The sequence below is a fragment of the Centropristis striata genome, chromosome 4 (assembly GCF_030273125.1).
Source record: "Centropristis striata isolate RG_2023a ecotype Rhode Island chromosome 4, C.striata_1.0, whole genome shotgun sequence".
In the NCBI taxonomy this organism is placed as follows: Eukaryota; Metazoa; Chordata; class Actinopteri; order Perciformes; family Serranidae; genus Centropristis; species Centropristis striata.
Window position 1 is genome coordinate 31,817,939 of NC_081520.1, and position 16,411 is coordinate 31,834,349.

The 16,411-nt window shown below is 35.8% G+C and overlaps 1 protein-coding gene across 3 annotated transcripts; it reads right to left on the reverse strand.

The window, feature by feature from the left end:
- Positions 1-897: 897 nt before the first annotated feature.
- On the reverse strand, positions 898-15,777 carry nlrc3l (NLR family, CARD domain containing 3-like). Of its 3 annotated transcripts, none has more exons than XM_059331820.1 (13): positions 15,578-15,777; positions 15,425-15,480; positions 12,652-12,852; positions 12,289-12,381; positions 11,466-11,640; positions 10,270-10,417; positions 9,870-9,962; positions 7,943-8,295; positions 7,635-7,841; positions 4,981-5,156; positions 4,256-4,532; positions 2,976-3,185; positions 898-1,941 (listed from the first exon to the last, which is right to left on the reverse strand). In XM_059331820.1, exons 2-13 carry the CDS (start codon positions 15,448-15,450, stop codon positions 1,528-1,530), a joined length of 2,373 nt encoding a protein of 790 aa, XP_059187803.1. In that variant the 5' UTR covers positions 15,451-15,480; positions 15,578-15,777; the 3' UTR covers positions 898-1,527. The 3 variants fall into 3 exon arrangements, with proteins under 3 accessions (XP_059187803.1, XP_059187804.1, XP_059187801.1); XM_059331821.1 differs by having other exon boundaries at positions 15,574-15,777; XM_059331818.1 differs by having other exon boundaries at positions 15,569-15,777.
- Positions 15,778-16,411: the final 634 nt, after the last annotated feature.

The following is a 16,411-nucleotide window of genomic DNA, read 5'->3' on the forward strand; positions in this document are numbered from 1 at the left end:
CTTATTATAAAGAAATTGTTACATTTTAGTCTTAATATAATTTTATCTCACTTTTTTATTTAATCACTATCTAGATAATAATTTCCCTGTCAAATAAACTTATAACTTTAAGTTTATATATAATATATATATAATATTATTCTTGTCTTCACTATTCAACACAATGAAGAAATACAAGGCTACACTGTATTAGACCACGGTAAGATTCTGTTGTCTGTTTTGGTTTTGAGTTGGATTTTGTAGTTACTGAAATTGTTATATCATATATCATTAGAATAGGGGGAATAAAGCAAAGTTGAAATTTAAAATTTTGTCACAAGTTAAAACAGATATAAAGGAGTTCATTTTTAGTTATAACTCAATTTCGACCAAAAATGTAGTTATACACACACACACACACACAGGGAAGACAGGCAGGCAGGCAGTGTCATCTTATACCAGGGAAAACACAAATTCAAAGCTGTACTTCATTCTTTTAGCTCGTCTTGAAAACTGAAGTGATCAACAAGTGCACACACAAATTTGCAGTATCACCAAGTCAATTTGTATTCATGAATTGTCGCAGAAAATGTATACAGAACTAATTCATAAATTCAGCAAGTATAAAAAAAAGAAATATAAACAGACAAATGCATACACCATATTTTCAAAATAAAGCATAATCTGTCCCACATAATATTACTTATCATCCAGATTCTTGGATGTAAACCCACATACACTCCAACCTATGGGAGCCTCCTATTAATACTACTGATTAAGACTGATATGAGTTCACTTGGCTATACAGATGCATCTCAATAAATTAGAATGTCATAGAACAGTTTATTTATGTTAGTAATTCAATTCAAAAAGTGGAAATAACACATTATATAGATCAATTACACACAGAATGAAACATTTCATGTCTTAATTTATTTAATTTCTTCTAATTATAATGATTATGGCTTACATTTAATGAAGACCTAAAATTCAGTGTCTCAAAAAATGTTTCATATTACAAAAGAAGTAGTACAGAAGGATGTTTAATATGGAGATGTTGGCCTCTGAAAAGTATGTCCATCTATATGACTCAATACTTGGTTGGGGCTATTTGACTGAAACTACTGGAAATGGACTTTTCCATCATATTCTAATGTATTGAGATGCACCTGTAGATATATACAGATCAGGCACATCTGATTCATTCGACAATATATTATGAGGCTTATGAGGCAACAACAAAGTCAGATTCCTTTGTTGCTTCTTTTGTCACTGAAATATAAAATAAAAATCAACATAGCTCAATACAAAGAGACAGCTGGATAAAGAACACTCTGCTGTTAGAATGTGTTTTCATTAGTGCTCATTGTAAGACATGACTGACAAAATGCAGTATTGGATCAACTCCACCGTACTAAAATGCATAGAATAGTTTTAGTTTGTCTGGCACAGACTCATGAGATACTATGATAAAGATCAAGCTGTACTTCTGCTCTATCCATCATATCCATTTAAAGCTTTTTTTTTTATGGTGCAATCGAACCCAATTCACTCTTTCTGCTGGGTGACTTCTCTAAGGCACTCCTTTAGGTTTTCCACCCGCTCGATATATTTCTCTTCAGCAGTCCGTATCGTTTTCTCCAGCAGGTGCTGCACCTCATCCAGCCCGTTAACCTTCGGGGAGTGGTGCGGAAAGAGACAACCACGCAGCAGATTTTCGTGGCACAACGGGGAAATCAAGCCGCACAGGAAGCGCAGGAACATGTCGTAGTGGCCATACGGGGAGCCGAGGGTTCGCGTCAGGGCACTCTGGACCAGGCCTGCTGCTGATCTGGTCTGATCCTTGGATGCGAACAGCTTGGTCTTGTGCAACAAGGTGGACTCCAGAACGCTCCTGGACTCCAGAACGTTCTTGGACTCATTGCGAAAGGTTGTGAAGACGTACATAGCAGCCATGAACTCCTGCAGGAGAAAAGTTGTGGTTTTTAAAATAGAATAGAATAGTCTTTATTGTTATTGCACAGTGTACTACAAAATGATGGGTGCTCAACCCAATCAGTGCACAAGATATTAAAAAGTGCATAAGACAAGATAAAGGACACATGGAATATAAACATGTCTTTTGTCTCTGCTGGATGGACTTCAGGCAGTAGCAGCATGGTTATTCCACCGTGACTAAAGAATCAGTGAAATTTTAAGGGTTTTTTTTAAAGTTTTGTTTATTTTTCTGTTTTCTCTTTCTGTATGTCAAAAACAATCTTTATATAAACATCTACCTCTCCCGGTCAAAAGTTTTAGAACACCCCAATTTTTCCATTTTTTTATTGAAATTCAAGCAGTTCAAGTCAAATGAACAGCTTGAAAGGGTACAAAGGTAAGTGGTGAACTGCCAGAGGTAAATAAAAAAGGTAAGGTTAACCAAAACTGAAAAATAATGTACATTTCAGAATTATACAAGTAGGCCTTTTTCAGGGAACAAGAAATGGGTTAACAACTTAACTCTATGGAGTCTTGGGCTATTTTGTCCATTTTTTAATTCTTTTCATGTCTTTGTAAGTCATTTTGTGTCTTTTTTTGGTCATTTTGTGTCTTTTGGTGTCTTTTTTTGTCATTTTGTGTCTTTTTTTTGGTCATTTTGTGTCTTTTTTTAGTCCTTTAGTCCAACATAAAATGTGATTTTGAATCTTTTTTTTTTAACTTTCAAAACACTATCATGCTCAATAAAAAAATTTAAATGTTGCAAATGTGCATTAATTTCAGAGTACACTGAGACATTAAACTGCATAATTTTCAATTAAATTCTGGAAAAATTGGGGTGTTCTAAAACTTTTGACCAGTAGTGTACATTTATCTAATCAGATCTGATTTGGTGCAACTACTTATACCTTTCATACTACGTCCCCTTTACTGTTAACTGCAAAGTAAATGGTTTTCAGTTTATACATATAATACAGCAGCATTAAAAAGGTAATACAAGTATTGAGATTTTGTTTTACCTGATAGCTGAAATGTACAAAGCAGTACTTCCTCCTCCCATCCGTATTCGGGAGCTCAGTGCACATGCCAGAAAACACGCCCACCTCCGTCACACTCAGACCGAATTCCTTCACATCCTCCTCATAGAACACACTGACGTTCCTCTCCAGCAGCTTTAAGGCCATCTTCCCCACCTTCATCAGGTATTGCCTGTCATCGTTGGACCATTTCTGAGTGGAAAGGGGAAATGAAAAACTGTTATGTTGAAGTTAAGCTTTAAATTAGCTCCCTTTTTGAATAACAGCATTTTTGGTTTGTTTACACTCTGTCAAACAGGTCTTTGAAAAAATGCAATGCATAATATTACAATGTGAAGGGGTGGGGGTGGGGTAGGGGGGTGGGGGGCAATAAAATAATACACTTTCAACAAATGTTGAATATTATAAGTGCCATAAGGACAGTCAGTTCAACTTGATCAGGCTGCATTAGATGGTTCAAGTGTTCTTGACACTGTACACTGCAAAAACCAACTGACAAAAGTAAGAAATAAATAACTAGAATTAAGCAAATACATGCTCGAAACAAGTAAAATTATCTGCCAGTGCAGTAAGTACATTTCTCTTTGTAAGAATTCTTTAAATTACTAAAAAATATCTAGGCACTGGAAAAACCAATGATGTCTTGAAATAAATCCAAATATACTTATTTTGAGCAATTGTGGCTTGAAAAGACCAACTGTAGTAACATTAAAATGAGAAAGCAATACTTGAAACAAGCACGTTTTGGTGGTAGAAAATGCTTTTGAAATATCATTAAAACTACATGCAACTAAAACTCTCAATCGGAGCCAATATTTTAGGCAACAACTCACTATATTCAACAGTTGAATAGCTTGAAAAGCATGAAAAAAGCTCACAATGTAAATCCTAAAAAGAAGTCTTTAAACAATAAGATAATCAAATAAGCACATAATAATAATAATAATAATAATAATAATTAAATAAGCACATAAAGCTATGGTCAGTAGGTAAATTACACTGAAAACAATATAATTAAGATACTATAGCTAGACATAAGAAGAAAATAATTGAAAGGTTCATGGTTTTTTGCAGTGTATGCTCCAAATTAAAATTTAAACTATGGATTGTTCAATATCTGTGTGCAAAAAAAATATCAATTGCAATCTCATACCGAATTAAAAAAACTAAAATGTGATTAAAAGGTTGATAAAAAAACCTTTCATTTCCATGCTTGTAAAAAGGAAAATTATGATATAAGTGAGAAAGTGAAAGACGCAGACCAGCTCATTATCCATCTTGTCGTAGTAGAACTGCAGCCTGCGATTGGTCTGGACGATCATCATGCTGACGTAGAACGGCGTCAGCCTGGGTGGAAGCTCCCCGTAGTCCTGGTAACGGAAGTTGCGTGAGAACACTTTGGCCGCAATCCAGCAGTTGAAAGGTTGTCGGGTGAGTATTCTGAGTGTCGGTAGGCGCTTATAATGTGCTACGATCTTCGCTGCTAGATCTTTTTTACTGCTATAGCGCAGGTTGAAGTATTGATCTTTCATCTCGTCACTGTAGAAAAAAAGAGAAAAGAGAAAAAATTGGACTGAAACTCAAAAAATCAAAAAGTGGAAATAACACATTAAATAGATCCATTACACACAGAATGAAACATTTCATATCTTCATTTATTTAATTTCTTCTAATTGTGATTATGTTTTACATTTAATGAAGACCTAAAACTCAGTATGTCAAAAATAAATTGAATATTACAAAAGACCAATTTTAACAAGTATGTTTAATATGGAAATGTTGGCCTCTGAAAAGTATGTCCATCTATATGACTCAATACTTGGATGGGGCTGTTTGACTTGAACAACTGGAAATGGACTTTTCAATCATATTCTAATTTATTGAGATGCACCTGTATATAAAATAAAAACAAAGCTAAAAAAACAGCAACAAATACAATAATAAGATATACAAGGAATTAGAAGATACACACAGCACATTTACACACCTAAAGCCCTGGATTTCTGTGACAGCATCTATGTATTGAGATGGTATTTGTGAGACAGCCGCCCGTCTCCCCAGGATCCAGAGGCGGGCACCACGAAGCACAGTACCTCGGATGATATTGACAACCAGGACATCAGGATGTACTTTGGTGTAATTGTCGTTTATTACTGGACAATTCTGAAAAAAACAACAACAAAGAAACATATTAGTTTCTCGTGATCATTTGTTAGATTAGTAAATACCTTTAAAACAAGCCTAACTTGACCATTGCTTGTCAAAAAGTCTTGAATATATATATAGTATAAGATTTTTTGGGGCTTGCAGCTGTTCTGTGTAGATTTTTCATATTCTCCCTGTGTCAGTGTGGGTTCTTTCCATGGGCCTCATGTATCAAAGAGTGCATAGCTTTCATACTGAAAAATGGCATACTCCCAAAACTAGAAAAGTACATACGCAAACTCACCTCCACATGTGTCAAACTGTGCTTTCCCAATCAGTGTGGAACTGAGCTGAGCGCACATGCACGAGCCACCAACCACACCACGGCTCCTCACGCAAATTAATACACAGATGCCATGCAAATGACTATAAATCACCAGCATACCAGCTGATTATCTAAAAACAATGGCATATGAACCTGTTGCCACTGCACTCGAGGAAAATGTGCTTTTTGGTGCCTCACATCTGGGATCAGCAACAAGGTGTCACTGTGGCTGTCAACGCAGCCGGATCAGAGACCTGCACCATGGCAGAAGTGTCCCTATGCACAGGCTCCTTCTAAACTCTACTGTTGTCAAGTTCCTCTAGAACTAACTGAGCAACCTTTGCGTAATGCGTACCTATATTAATTTTACGCATCAGTTTCCAAGCCACACTTTGCCTATTCCTTGTTGTCCCAATTTATCATTACCTACGGGATCAAATGTGCACCACACCTGACTTATTCAGGTGCTATTATTGCACAAGTAAGCAGCAGTATGCAGGTGATATATAAAATATAATAATAGATGATAAAAATCACCTATCCCCTCATACTTAGAACAGGTTATTGAGGGTAGAAAACTGCATTTTACTCCATTGTCCGAGAACTATAAACTGTAAACACAAAGCCAGTTGGTGTAGTTTTAGTTTAGATATGAAACAGGTTTTAAACAGAGCCTAAAAGACAGTAGTTTCTGCCACTGCACGTTCTTGCGGTACCTTGCAAGATTGCGCAGCGGTCCGCACATTCTCACGGCAAGTTCACTTTTCATACATGTGGCGTGTGCTAGAAAAACAGCGTACGCATTTTTTTTTGTGCGTACGCAGCGTTAATACATGAGGCCCCTGGTCCTCCATCTTCCTCCCACAGTCCAAAGACATGCAGCTTAGGTTAACTAACGAGGTGTAGGTGTGAATGACAGCATGAATGGTTGTCTGTCTCTAGGTGTGTCAGCCCTGTGATAGTGTGGCGACCTGTCCAGGTTGTAGATAAGGATAATGAACTTTATTACTTGTCCAGTTACTTATCCATAGTCATCGGTTGAAAGCAAGTCCCTAGTTTGGAGAAGTAATTTTACCCCACAGGACACAAACCAACTGGTCTCCTGTGTGTGATCACTTAGTTTGTGTTATTGTGTGACTTTGGTGAATCTGAACTTACCCTTAAAAATGACTTAAAAAGTCACAAAAAGATAAACGATTGAAGGAGCAGTAGACCAGCAACTCCTGTGTTTTATGAGGTAAAATTGATGTTTTTGGCGCTGGACAGAGTACAGAAAAGGGCTTACTGGTGGCAAGGCAATGGTGGAATGTAACTAAGTACATTTACTCAAGGACTGTACTTAAGTACAATTTTGGGGTACTTGTTCTTTACTTGAGTATTTCTATTTATGTAAATTTATACTTCTGCTCCACTCTACATCTTGAGGCAAATATTGTGCTTTTTACTCCACTAAATTTAGCTGACAGCTTTAGTTATTTTCCAGGTCGAGTTTTAACATGAAAAAAACAAAAACAAATTAAAAGTTATTCATTATTAAAAATTAAAAGTCATAACAGTATATTAAATAGTTAAAATGAGCCCCATCTTTACTAAATTAAAAACGTATTACATAAATGCATCAATAAAAATAATCTAATAATATTTAGAACATATAAAACAATCTGAGTGGGGCCATTCTGCATAGCAAGTACTTTTACTTTTGATACTTTAAGTACATTTTGATGCAGAAACTTTTGTACTTTTACTCAAGTAAGTTTTGAATGCAGGACTTTTACTCGTAGTGGAGTAATTTCACAGTGTGGTATTAGTACTTTTACTTAAGTAAGAGATCTGAATACTCCTTCCACCAATGTAGCAATAGTGGTATAGTCTTGAAAACATTTCTAGTGTACACTTAAAACTGGTATTGACCTTTTTTAGGTTGCTAAATATATATTATATGTATATATATATATATATATATATATGTATTGCTACTGCAACAGATCACAGTGGTCCATTGTTTGGGTTCCATGCTGGTATTTCTGCCTGCTTCTCCAAACTGGAGGCATGCCAACAGCCATCAACTGTAGGTAATACACTGACTGTGAATAATACAATCCCATGTTTATCTTTAAAAATCAGGTTCTACATTTTTTTCTGGAACAAATGTGAATGTGTCTCAGGTGTACCTCCCAGTCCAGATCACCCTGGTAGCAGTCAAATGAATCCATTACGACGACATATTTACAGTCCTCTTGCTCCAGGTATTTCATGTTTTTGCATTCAGGATGATAATATTCTAGCACGTCTATGATGGACATCTTGTCGGTGAGAAATTTCCTGATTCGCAGTGTCCAGATATTTCGGAATGAAAGCCTGATGACAAACTGCATATCCTGAGAAAACATGGACAGAAAATAGGGTCAGTCACAAAAAAGGAAGTAGAAAAGCAAAAACTCAACAAAAAAAAATCTCTCATTTTTTGTTGTTTATTCACCTTATTGGCATGCAGTTCTGCCCAATCCATACAGAATTTCTGCACAGAGACACTCATGCCAATTCCAGGAAGCCCAGTGGTCAGCACCGTCTTCACCGGCTTGCCATCGTCCTTCTGAAGTCGGAACAGATTGTTCAGGCTCACAAAAGTGTCGGGACTGGGGACCTGGACAGGGGTCGCAGGGTAGGATCGGATCTCATGGTTGGGGTCAACTCCTCCATAAGTACAGGTGGAAATCTGTGGCTCAATGTAGATGTTTTTTAGAAGATTATGCTTTCCGGCTTGAACAACCCCCTCGTGGATCGATTGGTATTTTCTGATCAAATTCTGCGTCAGATGATAACGGATCAATGCTGATAGTGGAGAAATAGAGAGGAAGAAAGTGAGGAAACAAAATGTGGTTTGGAACCTGGATCTCACATTGTAGGAAACATCCTTCTGCTGCACCATCTCTCTGTCTAGTAATGGTTGCCTCATGTTGCTGCACACATTGGCCCACATTTATCAAACGAGCGTAGAAACAAGCGCAGATATGAGCGTATATTTCGTCGACAAGGTTCACGTGTGATTTATCAAACGATCCTATCTCTCCAATCACAGCGTAAAAATTATTGTCTGTTGATAAATGTAGCGGCAGAAAACAAGCATCATTTAAATACCACGCCTTAATATATATATCCGATTCAGATGGCTCGCCTTGAGAGTTAAAATTTTTTCCCGCTAAAGTCAGCTTTATTATCAAAGTACAGCATTACAAATAACAACAGGAGGAAATAGACATTTTACAGAAATATGCAGCAACGGAGGATTATGAAATAAAAGTACTTATAGTTATAAACTCGAACAATTTTGGTGAATATTTTACATTTGGAGCACAGACTTAAAAGTTTTCACAGCCTTTTGTTTGAAGGAGGTAAACAATGTTTTAAAGTAAGTTTTAATTCCAAAAGAAGAGGAATTTGTGAAACGCTGACATCCAACAGCTGCAACACAACAAACTGGTTTTGTTTGGCAGCATACAAAGTGAAAAGGAAGGAAATCAGTGGTGCTGTCAGCAGAGTAGGGGACCATTAAACTCCTGGTGAGGTCGGAATATTTCATTTATACATGGTGATATATCAAGCCTAATAGCCTATATAATATCTAAATATTGTTATTATAATAACGGAGAGGTATTATTCACTTCTTTACATTTAGTAAGAATTCTGACCCAGTCAGGGGAGCGTGCGGCTGGTTTTCTTTTTAAAGAATTTCATGCTCACAGGGTGTATCTATTTTAAATAATGTTTTAATGATAATAATGATGTAGCCTAAACATGCCTTGATTTGTCACCATTAAAAAACAAAACACCACATAGTTTTATCAGCTCGAGGCATTGATACAATAGTCCAAGAACAATTCTCGGACACAGACGTGTGGACTTCACGCTGACTCAAATGTGCGTACACGAGCTGAGAGCAGACGTGAGATCTGATCGTACCCTCTGCTCACGTCCAGACTGATAAATGCCGAGCCTTGTGTAGAAATGATCGTGCACCCACTTTCCGCACACTTTCTGTCGTACGCTCGTTTGATAAATGAGGGCCAGTCTCACCAGAAAAACACATACTGCCACCATCAATCCTAAAACCTGATAGGTCATATAGAAGCATCAGTGTAAGTGTATGCTACAATAATAAACCTTTATTTTAAATAAATAAAATGTAATCTCTGTTGAGTAACTTTAGACATACTACACACCCACACAAATTTAAAGAGAAAGCAGTCTACACTTAAATAACTTTTTGTAAAAACAGTATGTATAACAAATTTAAGTTATGTCATCACAAGTCATCAAACTGCAGCCACAACATTCAGATTTAACTAAATCTGTCAGAATAAATCCCCAGTATTAGCTGATTTGTTGGAGTAAAAGAGGTTACTTGCCTCTATGGCACTTATCCTGTAGTTCGTCTGATTCTGGTTTCTTGCCGATATTTTCTAGGGTTCTTATTGTATGCGACAGGGCACGCTCCGGGCCTGCAAAACAGAATTTTAATAAAAAATAAATACAAATAGTAAGCAATCACTTGAAGTATATCAATCCCTGTGTACTCTGCAAGGCTGTATCTTAATCATCCCACACAGTGTAATTTAATGTTAATGAAACAGTAACTACTCCAGCTGCTAGAGGTCAAATGTACAGTTGTTGGGTTTACAACAACAGCTAAATACTACTTTAAAACTGTTCACAGCTGCCATCCCAACAATCAGAAATTAGTTTCTGAAAATTTTAAGATCAGTTTGAACCATTCACACTGTATGTAGTATAGGTGTGTTTTCCTACCAAATATCTCTATGATTTTGTCCACAAAATCAAGAAGGTCCCCGGTCATCATCTGTTGCACGGTTATACCTTTCTCCCACTGGTAATACCACGACTTAAATTTCAACAGCTCTTCATGTTCGAGGCCGGTCAAAGCACTCTGGATACTCTGCAGACACAAAGGAAGGTAGAGAGGCATCCTTTGAGACACACTGAGAAGCAACGATAAGGTTTTTTTTAGGGCCGGGACTCGATAAAAAAAAAAATCTAATTAATTCGAGGCTTTGTAATTAATGAATCATAATTAATGGCATTTTAATCACATATAAATATTTGACCTGAGAACCGTGAGAAGTATTTTTTCTCACATGGATTTTTAGTATACCATTGAATAATGACTGAATACATAAGCTTAAGCAACAAAAATGTGTTTATTTTTGTTCAAGTCCAAGAGACCAGTGCAATTTTTGACATTAAGTGTAGCAATAGCATATTTAGAAATATAGTACATTTCAGAAATTCAGGTAGCCTATAGGTAGGTAGATTAAAATGCGTCAATTTTTTTAAGGTGTTAATCTTTGTGTAATTAATTCATCTTAATTAACGCGTTAAAGTCCCGGCCCTAGTTTTTTTAAATCATTTTATTTATAACCAATCATGGAAAAATAGCAAAACAACACAGCACAAAGGAAATCACAGGGCTGCTCACCGCAGCAAAACCTGAAAATAAGTTTGGAATAGTAATGACAAAGCTCCAGAAGGATCTTGGAAGACCAATCATTTTGGATTCTGTTTATGAAATGTAATGTTCATCAGTTCACATGTTGCCTTATTTCTTGTAAATACAAAATTTTAAAGTACATCGACAGCAGAAACATTATACTTTGGAAATGACTATAGTGCATACTGTGTTAATGTATATCATAGAGGTGTGATGGTGCTTGTGCTGGTCCTGGACCACTTGGTACAGGATGTTTGATTCTTGGTTTGTTTGGTGACTTTCTTCAGTTGAGAAACCTTTTGTTAGAATTGTTTTAGGGTTAGGTGTTTTTGTTCCATAAATGCACCCGCCTATGGCAATAAAAATGAAAAATTACTGATCTATATCACAATCAAACAAACATTAAAATGCATCATCAGGTCAAACAAAGTCTTCAGACCAAGCAACAACTTCTGTTAAAAAAAAGGAAGATATTAGCCATTACAGACACACCAACCTTAAATACATGGGGCAGGTCCTGCTCTGGGTGCAGTCTGCCTGGTTGGCTGTTCTCATCATCCAGCATTGTGTCTGGTACAACAGGCTCAGGTGGTTCTGGGGAATCAGCTATTAAAATGTCATCTTCATCCTCTTCATCATCATTATCTGAAAAATCCCCCAGATCAAGAGAACTGAGAGATAACCGGAGGAAAGGTAAGAAAGAGCACTGAAAACATTGTCCATGGAGATTTGCCACATTTTGAGTCATGTAAAATAAAAATTACACGTATTATAAACATTTTTATCTACATCTTTTATCAGCCAAGGACTCCTCACAAGATACTAAATATACTGGGGAACCGCCTCATGTATGTTCCTTGGAATAATCTGACGTAGCCTATTTTTCACATTTCTGTAGTTTTATTTATATAGGAGAACACGAGAAAGAAAGTATTGGAAATATATTAAACATGAATTAAATATATTTGCAAAATAATGTAAGACACCCCTCTTTTGCAACACTTATTTTTGGATAGAGACTTTGTAAATAAATTTTGCAGCTGTGCAGATAAACAGCCAATAAATTTTAATGTTTTTTCATATATAAAGAATAACCAAGTTGGTAAAAATACAATTAAAAAAACATTTAAAATAAAGATATGTTTGATTCATATTTATTTTTTAATTTGGGAGCAATGGAAAGATTTCCACTCATTATTAACAGACACATTATCACATTATTGGCACATCAAGAAATTCTCAATTCTTTCACATTGTCGAGATTTATGCCAGGAAAACTGTTTGTGTGTGTGTGTGTGTGTGTGTGTGTGTGTTCCCACTTGGTGTCAATGACAACAGCTCCCGGTGGTTTGGTCTGGTCCGTGGTCATGGTGTAGAGTGTCTCTGTATACTGTGAGTGAACCATCTGCACCCTGGAGTAAAAAAATGGACAAAAAACACCCGGTAAGTAACTGAAAGAAACGTCTACCTTCAAAATATAAGGCAGTGGAATTGAACGTTTGCTTGCTTTCCTAAGAAACTTCTAATAAGTCTAGCACCAATCAAGATGCAAGGTTAAACTGGCCAGAGTCCAGATCACAAAAATCAGCTATTTCTGTGAAACCGTATGCCATCTGTGGTAAAATGGCTAAAACACAGAGACATTAGGGATAACAATTAAATATCAAACCAAGACACAGTACCCTGTCCCGTCATGAGTTGTTGGATCAGGATTAGGTAGTACCACAGGAAACGGGGCAGACACCTCAGGAACCTCTTCGTCAATTCTCTCCTCCTCCTCCTCCATTTCATCACTGTCACTCTTCATTGAACCATAGCTGGAGGGTGGCCTCATGCACTTCTTCGTCTCTTCCTCATCGTCTTCCTCCTCATTCCTGAAGATTCTGTGGGTACGAAAAGAGGGTAATAGTATGCCAGTGGTTACAGGTGACAACCGGTAAATAATGTCCAATAATACAGTCATGGAAAAAAATATTAGAACATTGTTTTCATTCATTTCTTGTTCATTTTAATTCTAGCCATTTTCCATGGTTTTCTTGTTAATAACCAAACTCATTATCAAGAAAACCATGGAAAATGTCTAGATATCAGCTCTTAAATTAAACTCTTATGAGCTATTTTTTTTTGTTATCATTATATTTGTCTAAACAAATGTACCTTAATTGTATCAGGCATTAAAATGAACAAGTAATTGAAGAAAACAAGGGTGGTCTAATCATTTTTCCATGACTGTATGTTACTAGGAGAAAAGACAATATAATAAGTCAGGGGCTAAAAGGGCGTTTTTCAAAACAACAATTTTCTCTCAGGGAACTTCTGTCTTAAAATTCAGAAACGGAAACGGGTGAGTTATAGGCAGTGGTGAAAAAAGTATTCAGATCCCTTACTTCTGTCAAAATACTAATACCACACTGTGAAATTACTCCACTACAAGTAAAAGTCCTGCATTCAAAACTTACTGAAGCAAAGTACAAAAGTATTAGCATCAAAATGTACTTAAAGTATCAAAAGTAAAAGTACTCATTATGCAGAATGGACCCACTCAGATTTTTATATATATTCCAAATATATTATTGGATTATTATTATTGATGCATTTATGTAAGCAGTGTATGGATTTTCTCAAGGTATGGCTTATTTAACCTGCTTAATATACTGTTATGAGGTTTAATTAATCTTGATATGAAAAGTAACTAAAGCTGTCAGCTAAATGTAGTGGAGTAAAAAGTACAATATCTGCCTCTAAATGTGGTGAAGTGCAAATGTAACACAGGTTACACAAAATAGAAGTACTCAAGTAAAGTACAAGTACTTCAAAACGATACTTAAGTACAGTACTTGGGTAAATGTACTTAGTTACTTTCCACCACTCGTTATAGGTGAATTGATTTGGCGTAGCTTACTTGGGGGTTATACAGAGGTGATAAACTTGAATATACCTAAATACACAAGTAGTCAATAGCAGTAGTCAGTAGTAGACTACTAAAGCGTATTTGATAGGTTTGGTGAAACAACAACTTAAAAGGATGCCTGTATGTGGATAAGTTAAACATTTAGGATGTACGGTGACTTTAACCTTCTGGGGTCTGAGCCTATTTTGGCCGTTTTTGAATACTTTTGATTTTGCCCATCATGTACCACATAAAAAATGTTTACTATACCCATATTTGGTATGCATTTTTTCTTCACCTATATGATCTGACAATTATTCTCTCACTTTAACCTACTTTATCAACATATTGAGCCCAAAAATACACAAAAATCATGAAAATCCGAGTTGAAAAATTATACTATTTACTACAATAAAAACCACAAATATGCTCAATGAACTGTTTTGGAACATGAAAATGTTCCAGATATGATACAAATATGCACATACAAAAAGGTAAAAATGTAAATATAATAAAACTATGTAAGAAAAAAGTCCCATAAAAACATATTCATAGGCATTTTTTTCCCTTGTTAGCTGCAACTCTTCAAAAACAAACTATGTGCAACATTACATATTATCATTATTATCTTATCTTATTATCATATCTTTGGTTTTACATGACCTGGGAATGTCAATGTTGAATGTTTTTTTGTTAAACTTCACATGATCTGATCAGGACGGCACAATCATAGACCCCAGAGGGTTAACCCATAAGAACCCATGGTGACACCCGTGTAACAAACACTTCAATCTTCTAGAATCTCCCATATTCAGCTTTATGCTTCACCTTAACTCATTAAATCACTAAGTGAGGCATACTCAACACTCTGGTTTGGTCGTCATGTGAATTTAACATGAAGTAACTTCTCCAAAATATGTGTGTGACTGGAAACAGTAATGTGAAAAAGTAGCTAATTTCAGAAAGCTTATTTTTTGTTACTAGGCTTAGTTTAAACCCAATTAACAATTACAATCCGTTAATACGGTGTCCTGTATTACATTAAACTTGTTCTGACCATTTTTCCTGAACTAATTAAAGTCACAATTTTGATATATGTTATGGAGATGCAAACAAAAAGGCAACTGGTTATTTGTTATTATTTATTATTGATTTATTCTTATTTTGTTACTTAAAAACAAATCTGAAAAACAATTTATTGTTAAACAGCACTATTAATGTCACACTTTTGATATATGTTGTGGAGATGTAAAGAAAAAGGCAAATTTGTGTTTCTGTAAGCAGAAAATGTGTCTAGTTTTTTAATTTAAAATAAGAAATATCAGAAACTTAAATACCATAAACGTCCAATGTAACGTATATATCACATCACAGATATTTGACATTTAGGAGCAGTATATAAATGTGTTCTATGTGGTCCAATTGGTCTGCTATAATTTTCCTTTAAGGATTACTGGGTCTGGGTTCATCTGGGTTAATAGGTGTGAAAACTTTCTTATTGGAGTGGCGGAGGATTAAAGATGGCAGGTTAACTCAACTACGTTCGCCAAAAAGACAACACCCACCTCTCAACTTCAGTTTCCGGCTCCATGTTTCTGGTAGCACGTCTCACACGCTACAGCTGTAGAATGAATATATGTTAACTAAATTAAATCTCACCTATCGCAATAATAATAATGTTCCATCCAAACAACAGGATACACCGTAACCTTACTAACGTTGCTGTCACTTTCCGTCGCTACGTTACACTAACATTAACACTGTGTGTTTATGAATACATGGACTCGTTAGAAAGACATGTTAGCCAGCAAATTATCTTCCCAAACAAAAGAACTATAAGGTCAAGTCAATGTTTTTTCCATTTTAACGCATTTTCTTCTCGTTTGTCAGCTCTAACTTTCGGTTTCCTGTCTGTCCGCTCTGCCACCACCACGGCTCCCTTCCGGGGGGTCCCCTTCACAATAAAAGCTTCATCTCAATCAACAACAGTTAACGTAACAAAATACACATATTGTTAAAATCATCATAATGCCAAACATTTTATCCTTAAATCATGCAGTTTGTGTGTGTGTGTGTGTGTGTGTGTGTGTGTGTGTGTGTGTGTGTGTGTGTGTGTGTGTGTCCAGTGGTGGAATGTAACTAAGTACATTTACTCATGTACTGTACTTAAGTACAATTTTGAGGTACTTGTACTTTACTTGAGTATTTCCACTTATGTAACTTTATACTCCTATTCCACTACATTTTGAGCCAAATATTGTACTTTTCTAGCTGACAGCTTTAGTTACTTTTCAGGTCGAGATATTAACATTAAAAATGCAATCAATTTAAAATGATTACACATGTTTATAAATTAAACCACATGAAGTATATTAAGTTGTTAAAACTAGATTGTTATATATATATATTCCAAATATATTATTGAATTATTATTGATGTATTTATGTAAGCAGCTTTTTACTCTTGTCCAGGTAGGTCTGAGTGGGTCCATTCTGCATAACGAGTACTTTTACTTTTGATACTTTAAGTACATTTTGATGTTGATACTTTTG

What these genes read in the sequence shown, in the direction of transcription:
- nlrc3l (XM_059331820.1), bottom strand. Translation starts at nt 15,450, where the DNA reads ATGGAGCCGGAAACTGAAGTTGAGAG. An exon ending in CAGAACTGCATGCCAATAAG is followed by an intron (nt 7,842 to 7,942) that starts GTGAATAAACAA and finishes ATGTTTTCTCAG; the next exon opens with GATATGCAGTTTGTCATCAG. An exon ending in TTGTACATTTCAGCTATCAG is followed by an intron (nt 1,942 to 2,975) that starts GTAAAACAAAAT and finishes TTTCTCCTGCAG; the next exon opens with GAGTTCATGGCTGCTATGTA.